The sequence below is a fragment of the Oncorhynchus nerka genome, linkage group LG19 (genome assembly GCF_034236695.1).
Source record: "Oncorhynchus nerka isolate Pitt River linkage group LG19, Oner_Uvic_2.0, whole genome shotgun sequence".
Classification (NCBI taxonomy): domain Eukaryota; kingdom Metazoa; phylum Chordata; class Actinopteri; order Salmoniformes; family Salmonidae; genus Oncorhynchus; species Oncorhynchus nerka.
This window is the reverse complement of record NC_088414.1, coordinates 4,243,370-4,263,148: the sequence shown is the minus strand read 5'-3', so window position 1 is coordinate 4,263,148 and position 19,779 is coordinate 4,243,370. Positions and strand designations below refer to the sequence as shown.

General features: G+C 43.4%; 1 protein-coding gene across 1 annotated transcript; it reads right to left on the bottom strand.

The window, feature by feature from the left end:
* Positions 1–1,867: 1,867 nt before the first annotated feature.
* LOC115117458 (interleukin-1 beta-like) lies at positions 1,868–7,219 on the bottom strand. Its single transcript, XM_029645929.2, has 7 exons — positions 6,876–7,219; positions 6,709–6,744; positions 6,212–6,263; positions 5,729–5,951; positions 5,290–5,469; positions 5,002–5,141; positions 1,868–3,250 (listed from the first exon to the last, which is right to left on the bottom strand). The coding sequence occupies exons 2-7, from the start codon at positions 6,738–6,740 to the stop codon at positions 3,038–3,040; spliced, it is 840 nt and encodes a 279-aa protein (XP_029501789.1). The 5' UTR covers positions 6,741–6,744; positions 6,876–7,219; the 3' UTR covers positions 1,868–3,037.
* Between the last annotated feature and the right edge of the window lie 12,560 nt (positions 7,220–19,779).

Below are 19,779 nucleotides of genomic sequence, written 5' to 3'. Positions count from 1 at the left end.
CGTCTGAATATACATTGCTCAAAAAAATAAAGGGAACACTAAAATAACACATCCTAGATCTGAATGAATGAAATATTATTATTAAATACTTTTTTCTTTACATAGTTGAATGTGCTGACAACAAAATCACACAAAAATGATCAATGGAAATCAAATGTATCAACCCATGGAGGGCTGGATTTGGAGTCACACTCAAAATTAAAGTGGAAAACCACACTACAGGCTGATCCAACTTTGATGTAATGTCCTTAAAACAAGTCAAAATGAGGCTCAGTAGTGTGTGTGGCCTCCACGTGCCTGTATGACCTCCCTACAACATCTGGGCATGCTCCTGATGTGGTGGCGGATGGTCTCCAGAGGGATCTCCTCCCAGACCTGGACTAAAGCATCCGCCAACTCCTGGACAGTCTGTGGTGCAATGTGGCATTGGTGGATGGAGCGAGACATGATGTCCCAGATGTGCTCAATTAGATTCAGGTCTGGGGAACGGGCGGGCCAGTCCATAGCGTCAATGCCTTTCTCTTGCAGGAACTGCTGACACACTCATTAGGAGGAACCCAGGGCCAACCGCACCAGCATATGGTCTCACAAGGGGAGAGGATCTCATCTCGGTACCTAATGGCAGTCAGGCTATCTCTGGCGAGCACATGGAGGGCTGTGCGGCCCCCCAAAGAAATGCCACCCCACACCATGACTGACCCACCGCCAAACCGGTCATGCTGGAGGATGTTGCAGGCAGCAGAATGTTCTCCACGGCGTCTCCAGACTCTGTCACATGTGCTCAGTTTGAACCTGCTTTCATCTGTGAAGAGCACAGGGCGCCAGTGGCGAATTTGACAATCTTGGTGTTCTCTGGCAAATGCCAAACGTCCTGCACGGTGTTGGGCTGTAAGCACAACCCCCACCTGTGGACGTCGGGCCCTCATACCACCCTCATGGAGTCTGTTTCTGACCGTTTGAGCAGACACATGCACATTTGTGGCTTGCTGGAGGTCATTTTGCAGGGCTCTGGCAGTGCTCCTCCTGATCCTCCTTGCACAAAGGCGGAGGTAGCGGTCCTGCTGCTGGGTTGTTGCCCTCCTACGGCCTCCTCCACGTCTCCTGATGTACTGGCCTGTCTCCTGGTAGCGCCTCCATGCTCTGGACACTACGCTGACAGACACAGCAAACCTTCTTGCCACAGCTCGCATTGATGTGCCATCCTGGATGAGCTGCACTACCTGAGCCACTTGTGTGGGTTGTAGACTCCGTCTCATGCTACCACTAGAGTGAAAGCACCGCCAGCATTCAAAAGTGACCAAAACATCAGCCAGGAAGCATAGGAACTGAGAAGTGGTCTGTGGTCACCACCTGCAGAACCACTCCTTTATTGGGGGTGTCTTGCTAATTGCCTATAATTTCCACCTGTTGTCTATTCCATTTGCACAACAGCATGTGAAATTTATTGTCAATCAGTGTTGCTTCCACAGAAGTGTGATTGACCTGGAGTTACATTGTGTTGTTTCAGTGTTCCCTTTATTTTTTTGAGCAGTGTACTTATGTCATTTCAGCTTTTTATTTGTTTTAGCTTTGTCATTATGGGGTGTAGATTGATGAGGGAAAAAAGAATTGAACCAATTTTAGAATAAATAAGGTGGTAACGTACCAAATGTGGACAATGTCAATGGGTCTGAATACTTTCCAAATGCACTGTATGTAGATATCTTTATCAGAAATAATACTACATTTCCCTTGACGGAGTGATGCTGAATGCAACAAAGATTCTCACCCCACTCTCCCCTACCTTAGGTAGGTGTTGTGAGTTTCAGGTAGACTGTCCATCCTCATGTCTCTGTTCTGCTCTCACATCTCCACAACAACTTCCAAATGCATTGAATAGAGTCACTTTATTTCCAACATACAGTAAAATACATCATATAACCATTGAAATGATAAAACATCCAAAGTTTGGACCCATCTACTAATTCCAGGGTTTTTCTTGATTTCTACAATGTAGAATAGAGTGAAGACATCAAAACTATGAAATAACATGGAACCATGTCGTAACCAAAGAAAAGTGTTAAACAAATCAAATCCAAACTTTTGAATGGTACTGTACATTTTGAAGAATTGAAAAACAACAATATTGGCGCTAAAAGACATTGTGTGTTACATATTAGTTGATGTTAGCCGTTTATGTACAATGTTAGCTTATGAGATAAAAACTAAGTTAATCGTATATTAGAAAAGTGATGATTGACTTGCATTCTTATAGAAAAAACTAAATAGCACAGTTTCAATGTCGACAAGTACTTCAAATATGCAATGTTAGAAGCAGATAATTCCGTCAGTAGAGACATTTTCAAAAATGACTTGTATCCAAGACCGTACAGAAAGTAGAAGAAAATAAATGAGAACTGCTTAGAAAAGTATTAACGATTCTACTCTACTGTAATGTATGAATTTTATACTTAGCACTGTAGCCATAAGATAAAGAATTCAATATGAATTTACTTGTTTTTAAAAAAAATGTAACACTTTGAACATTTACATCTGTGGCTAAAACAATGTCTTCTTGATACCGTTACTATCCTACAGAGCAATCAGTTCTCACTGGGCCTTCCCTGAAAAGAGTAAAAGAAAAACTCCCCCAAATAATTATCATTTGCTATTTGTTTCATTAGTCTATTTTTGATATAGTCCCAAAAACATTTTCATGTCAGCAATAAAGTTTATAACCTTCAAAATACGGAAATACTGCCGGTATCAACAATGGAATAATGAAACAAAAGATCGCTTCTGAGGTAAAACACAATACTGCAGAAGAGAGAATAAACACAGTGCCATCTGCTGGTCAAGCCCCCTCACTACAACCAAACCACTTTCAATAAACATTGGAAGGAGTTAGTTACCACACAATGTAACGCTGTTTGAGAAAAGCAGAGCTCTATCAATTCAACTCCTCCACAATATCAGTCAGTCTATCTTCCCAGATTCACCCCGCACTCGCTCTCTGGTTGTACGTGGTACATACACTAGGGGGACAGATTGTGTGTGTTTAGTGTTTGACCATGAAGTTGATGAGCTTTCTGGCGTCCTGTTTCTGACACATCTGTATGGGCTGGCTTGGCTCCAGGGAGGTGCTGATGAACCAGCCAGGGTACATGGCCGACTCGAAGGTGGTCAGGGAGAAGCCAGTGGTATTCTTGTAGAAGAGGAAGCGAACCGTTTTTTCCTGAGCCCCGATGGTTGTTAACTGGTCCTCACAGCGCTGAGAGAGAGAGCGAGAGAGAGCGAGAAAGAGAGAGCCAGACAGAGAGCCAGACAGAGAGCCAGAGAGCGCCAGACAGAGAGAGCCAGAGAGCGCCAGACAGAGAGAGCCAGAGAGCGCCAGACAGAGAGAGAGAGCCAGAGAGAGAGAGAGAGAGAGCGCCAGAGAGAGAGAGAGCGCCAGACAGAGAGAGAGAGAGCCAGACAGAGAGAGAGAGAGAGAGAGCGCCAGACAGAGAGAGAGAGCCAGAGAGAGAGAGAGAGAGAGCCAGAGAGAGAGAGAGCGAGCCAGAGAGAGAGAGCCAGAGAGAGAGAGCGAGCCAGAGAGAGAGAGAGCGAGCCAGAGAGAGAGAGAGAGAGCCAGAGAGAGAGAGAGAGAGCCAGAGAGAGAGAGAGAGAGCCAGAGAGAGAGAGAGAGAGAGAGCCAGAGAGAGAGAGAGAGAGAGAGAGAGAGAGAGCGAGCCAGAGAGAGAGAGAGAGAGAGCGAGCCAGAGAGAGAGCGAGCCAGAGAGAGAGCGAGCCAGAGAGAGAGCGAGAGAGAGAGAGCCAGAGAGAGAGAGAGAGAGAGCGAGAGAGAGAGCGCCAGAGAGAGAGCCAGAGAGAGAGAGCCAGAGAGAGAGCCAGAGAGAGAGAGCCAGAGAGAGAGAGCCAGAGAGAGAGAGCCAGAGAGAGAGCCAGAGAGAGAGCCAGAGAGAGAGCGCCAGACAGAGAGAGCCAGAGAGAGAGCGCCAGACAGAGAGAGAGAGCCAGACAGAGAGAGAGAGCCAGACAGAGAGAGAGAGCCAGACAGAGAGAGAGAGCCAGACAGAGAGAGAGAGAGAGCCAGACAGAGAGAGAGAGAGAGAGAGAGCGAGAGAGAGAGAGAGCCAGACAGAGAGAGAGAGAGAGCGAGAGAGAGAGAGAGAGAGCGCCAGACAGAGAGAGAGAGCCAGAGAGAGAGAGAGAGGGGGAGGAGAAAAGGATTAGGATGATGCGATGAAGTAAGTGTGTGTGGGTTTGAGTGATAAATGTGAGTACCTGCATGTGACTGAGTAAGAGAGGGAGTAAGTGTGTGTGGGTTTGAGTGATAAATGTGAGTACCTGCATGTGACTGAGTAAGAGAGGGAGTAAGTGTGTGTGGGTTTGAGTGATAAATGTGAGTACCTGCATGTGACTGAGTAAGAGAGGGAGTAAGTGTGTGTGGGTTTGAGTGATAAATGTGAGTACCTGCATGTGACTGAGTAAGAGAGGGAGTAAGTGTGTGTGGGTTTGAGTGATACATGTGAGTACCTGCATGTGACTGAGTAAGAGAGGGAGTAAGTGTGTGTGGGTTTGAGTGATAAATGTGAGTACCTGCATGTGACTGAGTAAGAGAGGGAGTAAGTGTGTGTGGGTTTGAGTGATAAATGTGAGTACCTGCATGTGACTGAGTAAGAGAGGGAGTAAGTGTGTGTGGGTTTGAGTGATAAATGTGAGTACCTGCATGTGACTGAGTAAGAGAGGGAGTAAGTGTGTGGGGTTTGAGTGATAAATGTGAGTACCTGCATGTGACTGAGTAAGAGAGGGAGTAAGTGTGTGTGGGTTTGAGTGATACATGTGAGTACCTGCATGTGACTGAGTAAGAGAGGGAGTAAGTGTGTGTGGGTTTGAGTGATAAATGTGAGTACCTGCATGTGACCGAGTAAGAGAGGGAGTAAGTGTGTGTGGGTTTGAGTGATAAATGTGAGTACCTGCATGTGACTGAGTAAGAGAGGGAGTAAGTGAGAGACCGACCTCCAACTGTAGGACAGGAGTTGCGCTGTCTGTCTGCTTGGAGCAGGAGAGGTTCCATTGGTCTATCCCTAAGACAACTGGCAGGGCCTGATTGGTGGTGGTGGTGCTGGCATTACTATACTTGGAGAGGTTGAACCTCGCTGAGAATGAGAGAGGCAGAGTTAAAGGGCGTCTTCACTATTTTTGTAATTTTTTAACACTCATCTATGAGGTTGCCGATTTTGGTAAAGGCTGCCAAAAACAACGCTTACAGAATGTGCTTGCGGTGTAGTTTGGCAGTTAGCCTACCTCTCCGGTTGTTGCCTCCCTGGATTGTGACGGCCTTCAGTTCCATGGTTCTGTGGCAGTACACCAGGCTCTTCTGGTGATGGTCACACAGGCTATACTGCTGGGAACAGCCAATCTGCTCGAAGGTCCCCTTTTTGGTCACCACTCCCATTGGCTCCTGGATCGAGACCATCACACACTCTACACAGAGGAGAAAGAAGGGGCCAACAGAAGGGGGGGGGGGAAGGGTGGAGACACAGGAAAAGTACCGTCAATCAAATGAACCGTTTAGGGAACTGGGCCTAAAATAACTGAAAAGCAGTACAGTATAATCAAAGAGTATAGAGTCCAGGGTTACGAGTCAATTTCATTCATATTTTGAGGAAAATGTGGAAATTTAATTTCAGTTTAGTTCCAGAATTGACCAAATTGAAATGAAACGGCACGGCAGCCTAGGCACCTTCCACCAGGTTATCCATGATGATGCTGCGAAACTGCTCGTCGGTGCACTCCATGTCCAGGGGAGTGTGTGTGGAGTCGGACTTCTGGCAGGGGTTTTTCATCCTATGCAGCGCAATCACCAGGTGAGCCACCTGTCTCATGCCTCCCCGATGCTGTACGATAACCTCCAAGTCCAGGCTCAGGCCCGCTTGCAGCCCACAGCGCTCCATCTCTGGTCCACTCTACACACATACAAGTAATCAGAATGAGAGTTCATGTAGAAGAAAAAAAATAACTACAATTTTTTTTTCTCTGTTGAACAAGCCACCACCGCCACAAGTGCACGCAATTTAATATCAAAGAGTACCTTATTGGTCCTCTTTATGTAAAAACACACTCAACCTATGTTGGTGATGCTCCGTCTAAAGTCTTACAACTGGTGTACCCTAATCATTGTGGCGCTTGCCATTCTTCTTTATGCAAGGTTAACAAAACGTTTTACCTTGGCATCAGGCAGGCAGTATTCGGTATCAAACTCCATACTCGAACATGAGCTGCAGAGAAATTAAAACTAAAGATGTTAGCATAAAATGCCGTCTTCCTATTCAAGTTCAGATAAACGCGTTTTTTTTGTCTATAGGTGGGTCTAACCTTTTCTAAAAACGTTTTAAAAATAACTAGACAAGCTAGGTTTGCGAAAACTGCATGTATACCGGCAAATTGAAAATAGGCAATCTGCCGTTCAAGCAATAAGGTATGTGGCTGGGTTCTGAATCTCGCGAGGCAGTTATATTCTGCAACATTTCATTTAAAAGTCAAAACATGTAACAAACTCAAATTTCCCTTTTTAGGTAATGATTTATTTGTGTCATCTTCAATTAGGATATTTTACTGTAGGCTATATATATTTACCGGAAGGGTAATAAATAAACAAACAAAAAACAGTTTAAGAACGGCAATTGATACAGTATTCCTCAGAAATAAATTCAGACAACCTACCTCGGGAGAGCGTCAGCTAAATCGAAGTCCATGATTCTGAGAGAAAATGACAACAAAAATCACTGTCATTTGAGATTACCATAAAATACTTGAAATTAATTGTATTGTATATTTTTTTTAAAGTAAAATAAAAAATAAAGTAAAGTACGTTTTTCTAAATACATCACCTTTAGAGAGAGTTTTTATGCTGGAAGAGTTGTCTGTCGTACTTGAAGTGTGAAACTGGTGTATAACGTGCCAAGACACACGCTTTAAATCGGCGGTTTACGAGAGCATCATGAATAATGACTCGTTCTAATTTGTAGATCAGTCAGTCATTCAAAATGTCCCTATGATACATTGCGGGTTTGATGCTCTCGAACACAGCCAGAAACGACCCGTGAAGAGAACAGGCGAAACTACCGCACTTCCGCTGAACGTGGTCGAAAAAGTAAACGCACTTTCAGAGTTTCATCCAAGCGGCCAAGGGTTCCGGTTTGAAAGCACGAGTTCGACTTTTCGAACAGTCTTACTTCCGCACTGCAGTTTAATTGACGTTCGGCCCAGAAAGACCATTTCAACAGATTACCACGTCCTTTGTGTACTAAACATCCATTGAATTGTACAAATAATTGTCACTTACCACGTTTCCATCTACAGTTTTTATGTGAGTAAAATCATACTCCATAAAAATAAATGAATGCAGTCAGATCTTTTTGTGTGAGTAAAATCAATTATGCGAGAAATGGTGGTGGAAACACCTTTATGCTCAAATATGGATTTAATAACCATCATATCTAAGTAATCTTGGAGTCCTGTGGCGGTAATCTTGGAGTCCTGTGGCGGTAATCTTGGAGTCCTGTGGCGGTAATCTTGGAGTCCTGTGGCGGTAATCTTGGAGTCGTGTGGCGGTAATCTTGGAGTCCTGTGGCGGTAATCTTGGAGTCCTGTGGCGGTATTGTGTGTGGTCCTCCCACTATGACTTTGGAAACCATGCAGTTTATTAGGCTAGAGATTGACATTTTAGTCATTTAGCAAATGCTCTTATTCAGAGCAATTAGGGTTAAGTGCCTTGCTTAAGGGCACATCAACATATTTTTCACCTCGTCAGCTAGGAGATTTGAACCAGTGAACTTTTGGTTACTGGCCCCATGCTTTTAACCGCTAGGCTACCTAGGCCAGTTGAGAACAAGTAATCATTTACAACTGTGACCTGGTCAAGATAAAACAAAGCAGTGTCGACACAAACAACACAGAGTTACACATAAACAAATGTACAGTCAAATAACACAATAGAACAATCTAGGTGCAGTTGAAGTCGGAAGTTTACATACACTAGTTTTAATGACTCCAACCTAAGTGTTTCAACCACTCCACACATTTCTTGTTAACAAACTATAGTTTCGTCAAGTCAGTAGGACATCTACTTTGTGCATGACTCCTTGCTGTCCCCAGTCCACCTGACTGTGCTGCTGCTCCAGTTTGAACTGTTCTGCCTTATTATTAATCGACCATTGCTGGTCATTTATGAACATTTGAACATGTTCTGTTATAATCTCCACCCGGCACAGCCAGAAGAGGACTGGCCACCCCACATAGCCTGGTTCCTCTCTAGGTTTCGGCCTTTCTAGGGAGTTTTTCCTAGCCACCGTGCTTCTACACCTGCATTGCTTGCTGTTTGGGGTTTTAGGCTGGGTTTCTGTACAGCACTTTGAGATATCAAAGGCAGGGTAGCCTAGTGGTTAGAGCGTTGGACTAGTAACCGGAAGGTTGCAAGTTCAAATCCCCAAGCTGACAAGGTACAAATCTGTCGTTCTGCCCCTGAACAGGCAGTTAACCCACTGTTCCCAGGCCGTCATTGAAAATAAGAATTTGATCTTAACTGACTTGCCTGGTTAAATAAAAATAAAAAAAATCAGCTGATGTAGGGCTATATAAATAAATTTGATTTGATTTTGATTTGCATGACACAAGTCCTTTTTCCAACAATTGTTTAATAAAAATACTTTATGCATGACACAAATCATTGTTCCAACAATTGTTTACAGACAGATTATTTCACTTATTATTCACTGTATCACAATGTCAGTGGGTCAGAAGTTTACATACACTAAGTTGACTGTGCCTTTAAACAGCTTGGAAAATTCCAGAAAATTATGTCATGGCTTTACAAGCTTCTGATAGGCTAATTGACATCATTTGAGTCAATTGGAGGTGTACCTGTGGATGTATTTCAAGGCCTACCTTCAAACTCAGTGTCTCTTTGCTTGACATCATGGGAAAATCAAAATAAATCAGCCAAGATCTCAGAAAAACAATTGTAGACCTCCACAAGTCTGGTTCATCCTTGGGGAGCAATTTCCAAATGCCTGAAGGTACCACGTTCATCTGTACAAACAATAGTACGCACGTATAAACACCATGGGACCACGCAGCCGCCATACCACTCAGGAAGGAGGCGCATTCTGTCTCCTAGAGATGAATGTACTTTGGTGCAAAAAGTGCAAATCAATCCCAGAACAACAGCAAAGGACCTTGAAGATGCTGGAGGAAACCGGTACAAAAGTATCTATATCCACAGTAAAACGAGTCCTATATCAACATAACCTGAAAAGCCGCTCAGCAAGGAAGAAGCCACTGCTCCAACACCGCCATAAAAAAGCCAGACTACGGTTTGCAACTGCACATGGGGACAAAGATCGTACATCTCAAGACATCAGTCAGGAAGTTAGAGCTTGGTCGCAAATGGGTCTTCCAAATGGACAATGACCCCAAGCATACTTCCAAAGTTGTGGTGAAATGGCTTAAGGACAACAAAGTCCTAAGGCTTTGTGATTCCCAACAAAGTGGGAATCACAAAGCCCTGACCTCAATCCTATAGAAAATATGTGGGCAGAACTGAAAAAGTGTGTGTGAGCAAGGAGGCCTACAAACCTGACTCAGTTACACCAGCTCTGTCAGGAGGAATGAGCCAACATTCACCCAACTTATTGTGGGAAGCTTGTGGAAGGCTACCTGAAACGTTTGACCCAAGTTAAACAGTTCAAATCAAATCAAATTTTATTTGTCACATACACATGGTTAGCAGATGTTAATGAGAGTGTAGCGAAATGCTTGTGCTTCTAGTTCCGACAATGCAGTAATAACCAACAAGTAATCTAACTAACAATTCAAAACTACTGTCTTATACACAGTGTAAGGGGATAAAGAATATGTACATAAAGATATATGAGTGAGTGATGGTACAGAGCGGCATAGGCAAGATACAGTAGATGGTATTGAGTGCAGTATATACATATGAGATGAGTATGTAAACAAAGTGGCATAGTTAAAGTGGCTAGTGATACATGTATTACATAAGGATGCAGTCGATGATATAGAGTACAGTATATACGTATGCATACGAGATGAATAATGTAGGGTAAGTAACATTATATAAGGTAGCATTGTTTAAAGTGGCTAGTGATATATTTACATCATTTCCCATCAATTCCCATTATTAAAGTGGCTGGAGTTGAGTCAGTGTCAGTGTCAGCGCGTTGGCAGCAGCCACTCAATGTTAGTGGTGGCTGTTTAACAGTCTGATGGCCTTGAGATAGAAGCTGTTTTTCAGTCTCTCGGTCCCAGCTTTGATGCACCTGTACTGACCTCGCCTTCTGGATGATAGCGGGGTGAACAGGCAGTGGCTCGGGTGGTTGATGTCCTTGATGATCTTTATGGCCTTCCTGTAACATCGGGTGGTGTAGGTGTCCTGGAGGGCAGGTAGTTTGCCCCCGGTGATGCGTTGTGCAGACCTCACTACCCTCTGGAGAGCCTTACGGTTGAGGGCAGAGCAGTTGCCGTACCAGGCAATGAAGGCAATGCAACCAAATATTGATCCACCATCCAAAGTGTTATTAATACCTTTACCCAAATGCATGTTCAATGTCAGCTTTTTTTTATATTTTGACCCGTGTACACATAGGTGCCCTTCTTTGTGAAGCGTTGGAAAGCCTCCCTGGTCTATGTGGTTGAATCTGTGTTTGAAATGTACTGCTCAACTGAGGGACCTTACAGATCATGTGTGGGGTACAGAGATGTTATCACATTATCAGTTACTCCTGAACTTATTTAGGCTTGCCATAACCAGTGGCAGAATAAGTATCCAATTGTGATACTTGAGTAAAAGTATAGATACCTTAATTGAAAATGACTCAAGTAAAAGTCAGCCAGTAAAATACTACTTGAGTAAAAGTCTAAATGTATTTGGTTCTAAATATACTTAAGTATCAAAAGTAAAAGTATAAATAATTTCAAGCAAAGCAGATGGCACTATTTTCTTGTTTTTTAATTTACTGTTAGTCACTCAGACATCATTTATAAATGATGCATTTGTGTTTAGTGAGTTCACCAGATCAGAGGCAGTAGGGATGTAGGTAGTAGGGACCACGTGTTCTCTTGATAAGTGAATGAATTGGTCCATTTTCCTGTCAGCTCAGCATTCAAATGTACTTTTGGGTGTCAGGGAAAATGTATGGTGCAAAAAGTACATTATTTTCTTCAGGAATGTAGTGAAGTAAAAGTAAAAGTGGTCAAAAATAGTAAAGTAAAGTACATATACCCAAATAAAACTACTTAAGTTGTACTTTAAAGAATATTTACTCCAGTACTGGCGATTGGGGGAGCGCGGGGCGAGTAAAAACATTACACAGAAGATTGTGGTGAGAAGAGGAAAACTAACTACGAGTACCCACATGTAAACAACGCAGAATGATTCTCAATCGTGTGGTTTAGGGTTATGGCTATACCATTGCAGTTTGGCCTAGGTCAGGACTTTCCAACCCTGTTGCTGTAGAGCTACCTTCCTGTACGTTTTTGCTGAAACCCTAATCTAGCGCACCTAATTCTAACAATGATCTGGTTGATAAATTGAATCGGGTAAGTTAGAACTGAGGTTGGATCAAAACCTTACAGGAGGGTAGATGTCCAGGAACAGGGTAAATAAACACACACATGCATGCAAGTACAGTTGAAGTTGGAAGTTTACATACACTTAGGTTGGAGTCAATAAAACTCGTTTTTCAACCACTCCACTATTTTTATTTTTAATTTTACTTTTTCTCCCCAATTTCGTGGTATTCAATTGTTTTTAGTAGCTACTATCTTTTCTCAACGCTACAACTCCCGTACGGGCTCGGGAGAGACGAAGGTTGAAAGTCATGCGTCCTCCGATACACAACCCGCATCCAACCCGGAAGCCAGCCGCACCAACGTGTCGGAGCACCTGGCAACCTTGGTTAGCGTGCACTGCGCCCGGCCCGCCACAGGAGTCACTGGTGCGCGATGAGAAAAGGATATCCCAACCGGCCAAGCCCTCCATAACCCAGACGACGCCGGGCCAATTGTGCGTCGCCCCACGGATCTCCCTGTCGCGGCCGGTTGCGACAGAGCCAAGAGAGAGAGTACGTGTGTGTGTATGTGCGAATTATTGCAAATAAACAGTACAGGTGAAAGAATACAAGAGAAATGTATGACACAGTAATTATAATAAAAATAGTAATGCATAGATTGAAATAATCTTGCATGCTCCTCACTCAATACTCAAAAACATCTAATACTCAGTTCCCAATATATACTCTGTCCCAACCGACCCCTGGTATAACTGATGTGCAGAGTAATAGGGGATAGAAGCATAAAGGCCACCAGTCAAAGGCATCAAAGTTGAAGGAAACAGAGTTACTGACAAGTGAGGAAAAAACAACCACATTTCCGTAGTGCAGTACAGCGCCCTTAACCACTGCGCCACCCGGGAGGCCCCCCCTCCACACATTTCTTGTTAACCAACTATAGTTTTGTCAAGTCGGTTAGGACATCTACTTTATGCATGACACAAATCATTTTTCCAACAATTGTTCCAACAATTGTTTACAGACAGATTATTTCACTTACAATTCACTGCGTCACAATTTCAGTGGGTCAGAAGTTTACATACACTAAGTTGACTGTGCCTTTAAACAGCTTGAAAATTCCAGAAAATGATGTCATGGCTTCTGATAGGCTAATTGACATCATTTGAGTCAATTGGAGGTGTACCTGTGGATGTGCCTCAAGGCCTACCTTCAAACTCCATGCCTCTTTGCTTGACATCATGGGAAAATCAAACGAAATCAGCCAAGACCTCCTTGGGAGCAATTTTCAAATGCCTGAAGGTACCACGTTCATCTGTACAAACAATAGTACGCACGTATAAACACCATGGGACCACGCAGCCGTCATACCGCTCAGGAAGGAGGACGTGTTCGGTCTCCTAGAGATGAACATAATTTGGTGCAAAAAATGCACATCAATCCCAGAACAACAGCAAAGGACCTTGTGAAGATGCTGGAGGAAACGGGTACAAAAGTATCTATATCCACAGTGAAATTAGTCCGGTTGGGGGAGCGCGGGGCGAGTAAAAACATTACACAGAAGATTGTGGTGAGAAGAGGAAAACTAACTACGAGTACCCACATGTAAACAACGCAGAATGATTCTCAATCGTGTGGTTTAGGGTTATGGCTATACCATTGCAGTTTGGCCTAGGTCAGGACTTTCCAACCCTGTTGCTGTAGAGCTACCTTCCTGTACGTTTTTGCTGAAACCCTAATCTAGCGCACCTAATTCTAACAATGATCTGGTTGATAAATTGAATCGGGTAAGTTAGAACTGAGGTTGGATCAAAACCTTACAGGAGGGTAGATGTCCAGGAACAGGGTAAATAAACACACACATGCATGCAAGTACAGTTGAAGTTGGAAGTTTACATACACTTAGGTTGGAGTCAATAAAACTCGTTTTTCAACCACTCCACTATTTTTATTTTTAATTTTACTTTTTCTCCCCAATTTCGTGGTATTCAATTGTTTTTAGTAGCTACTATCTTTTCTCAACGCTACAACTCCCGTACGGGCTCGGGAGAGACGAAGGTTGAAAGTCATGCGTCCTCCGATACACAACCCGCATCCAACCCGGAAGCCAGCCGCACCAACGTGTCGGAGCACCTGGCAACCTTGGTTAGCGTGCACTGCGCCCGGCCCGCCACAGGAGTCACTGGTGCGCGATGAGAAAAGGATATCCCAACCGGCCAAGCCCTCCATAACCCAGACGACGCCGGGCCAATTGTGCGTCGCCCACGGATCTCCCTGTCGCGGCCGGTTGCGACAGAGCCAAGAGAGAGAGTACGTGTGTGTGTATGTGCGAATTATTGCAAATAAACAGTACAGGTGAAAGAATACAAGAGAAATGTATGACACAGTAATTATAATAAAAATAGTAATGCATAGATTGAAATAATCTTGCATGCTCCTCACTCAATACTCAAAAACATCTAATACTCAGTTCCCAATATATACTCTGTCCCAACCGACCCCTGGTATAACTGATGTGCAGAGTAATAGGGGATAGAAGCATAAAGGCCACCAGTCAAAGGCATCAAAGTTGAAGGAAACAGAGTTACTGACAAGTGAGGAAAAACAACCACATTTCCGTAGTGCAGTACAGCGCCCTTAACCACTGCGCCACCCGGGAGGCCCCCTCCACACATTTCTTGTTAACCAACTATAGTTTTGTCAAGTCGGTTAGGACATCTACTTTATGCATGACACAAATCATTTTTCCAACAATTGTTCCAACAATTGTTTACAGACAGATTATTTCACTTACAATTCACTGCGTCACAATTTCAGTGGGTCAGAAGTTTACATACACTAAGTTGACTGTGCCTTTAAACAGCTTGAAAATTCCAGAAAATGATGTCATGGCTTCTGATAGGCTAATTGACATCATTTGAGTCAATTGGAGGTGTACCTGTGGATGTGCCTCAAGGCCTACCTTCAAACTCCATGCCTCTTTGCTTGACATCATGGGAAAATCAAACGAAATCAGCCAAGACCTCCTTGGGAGCAATTTTCAAATGCCTGAAGGTACCACGTTCATCTGTACAAACAATAGTACGCACGTATAAACACCATGGGACCACGCAGCCGTCATACCGCTCAGGAAGGAGGACGTGTTCGGTCTCCTAGAGATGAACATAATTTGGTGCAAAAAATGCACATCAATCCCAGAACAACAGCAAAGGACCTTGTGAAGATGCTGGAGGAAACGGGTACAAAAGTATCTATATCCACAGTGAAATTAGTCCTACATCGACATAACCTGAAAAGCCGCTCAGCAAGGAAGAAGCCACTGCTCCAAAACCGCCATAAAAAAGCCAGACTATGGTTTGCAACTGCACATGGGGACAAAGAGAGTACTTTTTGGAGAAATGTCCTCTGGTCTGATGAAACAAAAACAGAACTGTTTGGCCATAATGACCATCGTTATGTTTGGAGGAAAAAGGGGGAGGCTTGCAAGCTGAAGAACACCATCCCAACTGTGAAGCACGGTGGTGGCAGCATCATGTTGTGGGGGTGCTTTGCTGCAGGAGAGACTGGTGCACTTCACAAAATAGATGGCATCATGAGGTGGGGAAATTATGTGGATATATTGAAGCAACATCTCAAGACATCAGTCAGGAAGTTAAAGCTTGGTCACAAATGGGTCTTCCAAATGGACAATGACCACAAGCATACCTCCAAAGTCGTGGCAAAATGACTTAAGGACAACAAAGTCAAGGTATTGGAGTGGCCATCACAAAGCCCTGACCTCAATCCTATAGAAAATGTGTGGGCAGAACTGAAAAAATGTGTGCGAGCAAGGAGGCCTATAAACCTGACTCAGTTACACCAGCTCTGTCAGGAGGAATGGGCCAAAACTCACCCAACTTATTGTGGGAAGCTTGTGGAAGGCTTCCCGAAACGTTTGACCCAAGTTAAACAATTTAAAGGCAATGCTACCAAATACTAATTAAGTGTATGTAAACTTCTGACCCACTGAGAATGTGATGAAATAAATGAATGATGAAATCATTCTCTCTACTATTATTCTGACATTTCACATTCTTAAAATGAAGTGTTGATCCTAACTGACCTAAGACAGGGAATGTTCACTAGGATTAAATGTCAGGAATTGTGAAAAACGGAATAAAAATGTACATGGCTAAGGTGTATGTAAACTTCCCACTTCACCTGTAGCTTTTAGAAAGTCCTCCATTTAGAAATAGGCTTTTGACCATAAACAATTATTGTAGTGGATTATTTTTGTGACTCACATTTGAATGATTTACAAGACAAAACTAAGGCCTAGATTCAATCAGATCAAGCGTTAGGAGACACCTACATAGCAGATGTTTTGGCAGAGGTGGAACTGCCCTCAAATCGGCGAGCAGCTGCTCTTGCAGTCATTGTCATGAAGCCACAATAACTTTGCTGAAATTGAAGTCATTCAACTAAATTAGGATTTCTATTATCCTAATCGAGGTATAGATTACATCTCACATTCCAGTGTTTGAACTTGGGATTTCTGTTAATGCGACTCTGTGCAGCCAATGGCAATTCCGCTTCAGGTGCCAGGAGCCTTTTGTAGATTTGACAGCTCTAATACAGTTCCACCCTCGACACCAACCGCCACGTGGATGTTGGCTGAAGCGGTCGGATTGAATTGATCATGGTTTACACTAAATTGCACAAACACAAAGTCAAAATTGGCTCATAAAATTTAAGGTTAGGGTTAAGCATATGGTTATCAGTGTGGTTAAGGTTAGGTTTAAAATCATAAATATTTATGACTTTGTGGCTGTGGTAACTAGTGACAACCTTAAATCATTCTAACAATGGTCAGCTGATTCAGTTGCCAGTCATTTTGCCATCGAGGAAGAGGATTTGGGAAAATGGCAGAACCCTGCATTTGATTCCCTATGGGCTCACAACAGTGGTTATGTAATAATGAGAATTAGCCAGTAACTAGTCTCCCTAGGAAGACAGGTTGCCTCCCACATTCCCACAGGAACAATGTTGTGCTGTTGGCATAGGTCCTAGACTAGCCAGTAATGGTAAAAAGTATGGTTACAGTGTGTTCTATCAGACCAGAGGTAAATGGAAATCAAGGCTGGTTGTGTAACGTGTGTTTCATCACCTCTGTGGAGCGTACTCTTACCACCAAGGGAATTCCACTGAAAGGAAAAGTATAGTGCACAGTGTGTGTGTACATGCAGGCCACTACGACATTGCACTCCCCCCACACCTCTCTCTTATTCTTGTATTGAGGCCAAACCAATGTGGGACTTTCCTTTTCGTCACCAGAGACACGTGTTGCTCATTGTCTCTTCAACAACATGGTCTGCTTTTTCCCTGAAAAATACTGAACTTGAACTTGTTTTGGAACTAAAAAGTGAAAAATAGAGAATTTATAGAAGTGAAAATTACACTGAAAGTACTCTACAGTGTAGATGGAGTATCAGTTTCATTGTCTCGAAACCATGATTTCAGTTGGGCCTACATGCAAACATGTACAGTACACTGACACACAAACACACACAAAATCAGGGGACAACAAAATTTCCCATGCTCTTAGGGGAAGTTAAGCACTTGATCATGACTCTCAGTTCTATCACATTACACATACAGTGCCTTCAGAAAGTATTCACACACCTTGATAGGAGAAAACTGAAGATGGATCGACAACATTGATCTACAATACTAACCTAATTGACAAGATGAAAGCCTGTACAGAATAATAATATTCCAACACATGCATCTTGTTTGCAACAAGGCACTAAGTAATACTGCAAAACATGTGGCAAAGCAATTCACCTTCTATCCTGAATACAAAGTGTTATGTTTGGGTCATCTACAATAGAACACATTACTGAGAACCACTTCCTATATTTTCAAGCATAGTGGTGTCAGCATCATGTTATGGGTATATGGTTGCAATCGTTAATGAGGATAACAAATAAACAGAAGGGAGAAAAGCACAGAAGAAAACCTGGTTCAGTCTGCTTTCCACCAGACACTGGGAGATGAATTCACCTTTCAGCAGGACAATAACCTAAAACACCAAGGCCAAACTCCTAGAGGAAAACCTGGTTCAGTCTGCTTTCCACCAGACACTGGGAGATGAATTCACCTTTCAGCAGGACAATAACCTAAAACACCAAGGCCAAACTCCTAGAGGAAAACCTGGTTCAGTCTGCTTTCCACCAGACACTGGGAGATGAATTCACCTTTCAGCAGGACAATACCATAAAACACCAAATCTACACTGGAGTTGCTTACCAAGAAGACAGTGAATGTTCCTGAGTGGCCGAGCTACGGTTTTGACTTAAATATACTAAATCTATGCCAAGACCTGGAAATGGTTGTCTAGCAATGATCAACAACCAATTAGACAATGCTTGAAGAACTTTGAAAATAATACAATCAGCAAATGTTGCACAATCCAGTTGTGGAAAGCTCTTAGAGACTTACCCAGAAAGACTCACAGCTCTTAGAGACTTACCCAGAAAGACTCACAGCTGTAATCACTCTTAGAGACTTACCCAGAAAGACTCACAGCTGTAATCGCTCTTAGAGACTTACCCAGAAAGACTCACAGCTGTAATCGCTCTTAGAGACTTACCCAGAAAGACTCACAGCTGTAATCACTCTTAGAGACTTACCCAGAAAGACTCACAGCTGTAATCACTCTTAGAGACTTACCCAGAAAGACTCACAGCTGTCACCACTCTTAGAGACTTACCCAGAAAGACTCACAGCTGTAATCACTCTTAGAGACTTACCCAGAAAGACTCACAGCTGTCACCACTCTTAGAGACTTACCCAGAAAGACTCACAGCTGTCACCACTCTTAGAGACTTACCCAGAAAGACTCACAGCTGTAATCACTCTTAGAGACTTACCCAGAAAGACTCACAGCTGTAATCACTCTTAGAGACTCACCCAGAAAGACTCACAGCTGTCACCACTCTTAGAGACTTACCCAGAAAGACTCACAGCTGTAATCACTCTTAGAGACTTACCCAGAAAGACTCACAGCTGTCACCACTCTTAGAGACTTACCCAGAAAGACTCACAGCTGTAATCACTCTTAGAGACTTACCCAGAAAGACTCACAGCTGTAATCACTCTTAGAGACTTACCCAGAAAGACTCACAGCTGTAATCACTCTTAGAGACTCACCCAGAAAGACTCACAGCTGTAATCACAGCCAAAGGTGCTTCAACAAAGTATTGACTCAGGGATGTAAATACTTACAGCACGTAAATGAATGTTTTCATGTTTTCACTTTGTCATTATGGGAAAATTGTGTGTAGATGCGCGAGAGAAGAAAATGTATTGAATTCATTTTGAATTCAAGCTGTAACACAACAACCTTGGAATAAATCAAGGGGTATGAATACTTTCACAGCCATTGGACAAAGCTTTGTTAAGAGCCCAGATCATCAGCCTGAACATGAACACGCATCGCTTGCGGTACGGTTTTGGAAGCAGAAGGACCTTGTCTTTCATGTCAGCGAGAAACAATTTTTATAAGACTAAATGTTAAATGGACACACCTTTTATGGGGTTAGAGTTCCCACACGGTCATATCTCCATGTTACAACGCATGTTTACGGAAGAGGGAGGGACCACCTGTGCTAATTAGCTGACATTTTTAACCTCTCTCTGTCGGAGTCTGTAATACCAACATGTTTCAAGCAGACCACCATAGTGCCTGTGCCCAAGAACACTATGGTAACCCTGCCTAAATGACTACCGACCCGTATCACTCCAATCAAGTCCGTAGCCATGAAATGCTTTGAAAGGCTGGTCATGGGTCACATCGACACCATTATCCCAGAAACCTTAGACCCACTCCAATTTGCATACCGCCCCAACAGATCCACAGATATTGCAATCTCTATTGCACTTCACACTGCCCTTTCACACCTGGACAAAAGGAACACCTATGTGAGAATGCTGTTCATTGACTACAGCTCAGCGTTCAACACCATAGTGCTCTCAAAGCTCATCACTAAACTAAGGACTCTAGGAATAAACACCTCACTCTGCAACTGGATCATGGATTTCCTGATAGGCCGCCCGCAGGTGGTAAGGGTAGGTAACAACACATCCGCCACGCTGGTCCTAAACACGGGGGCCCCTCAGGGGTGCGTGCTCAGTCCCCTCCTGTACTCCCTGTTCACTCATGACG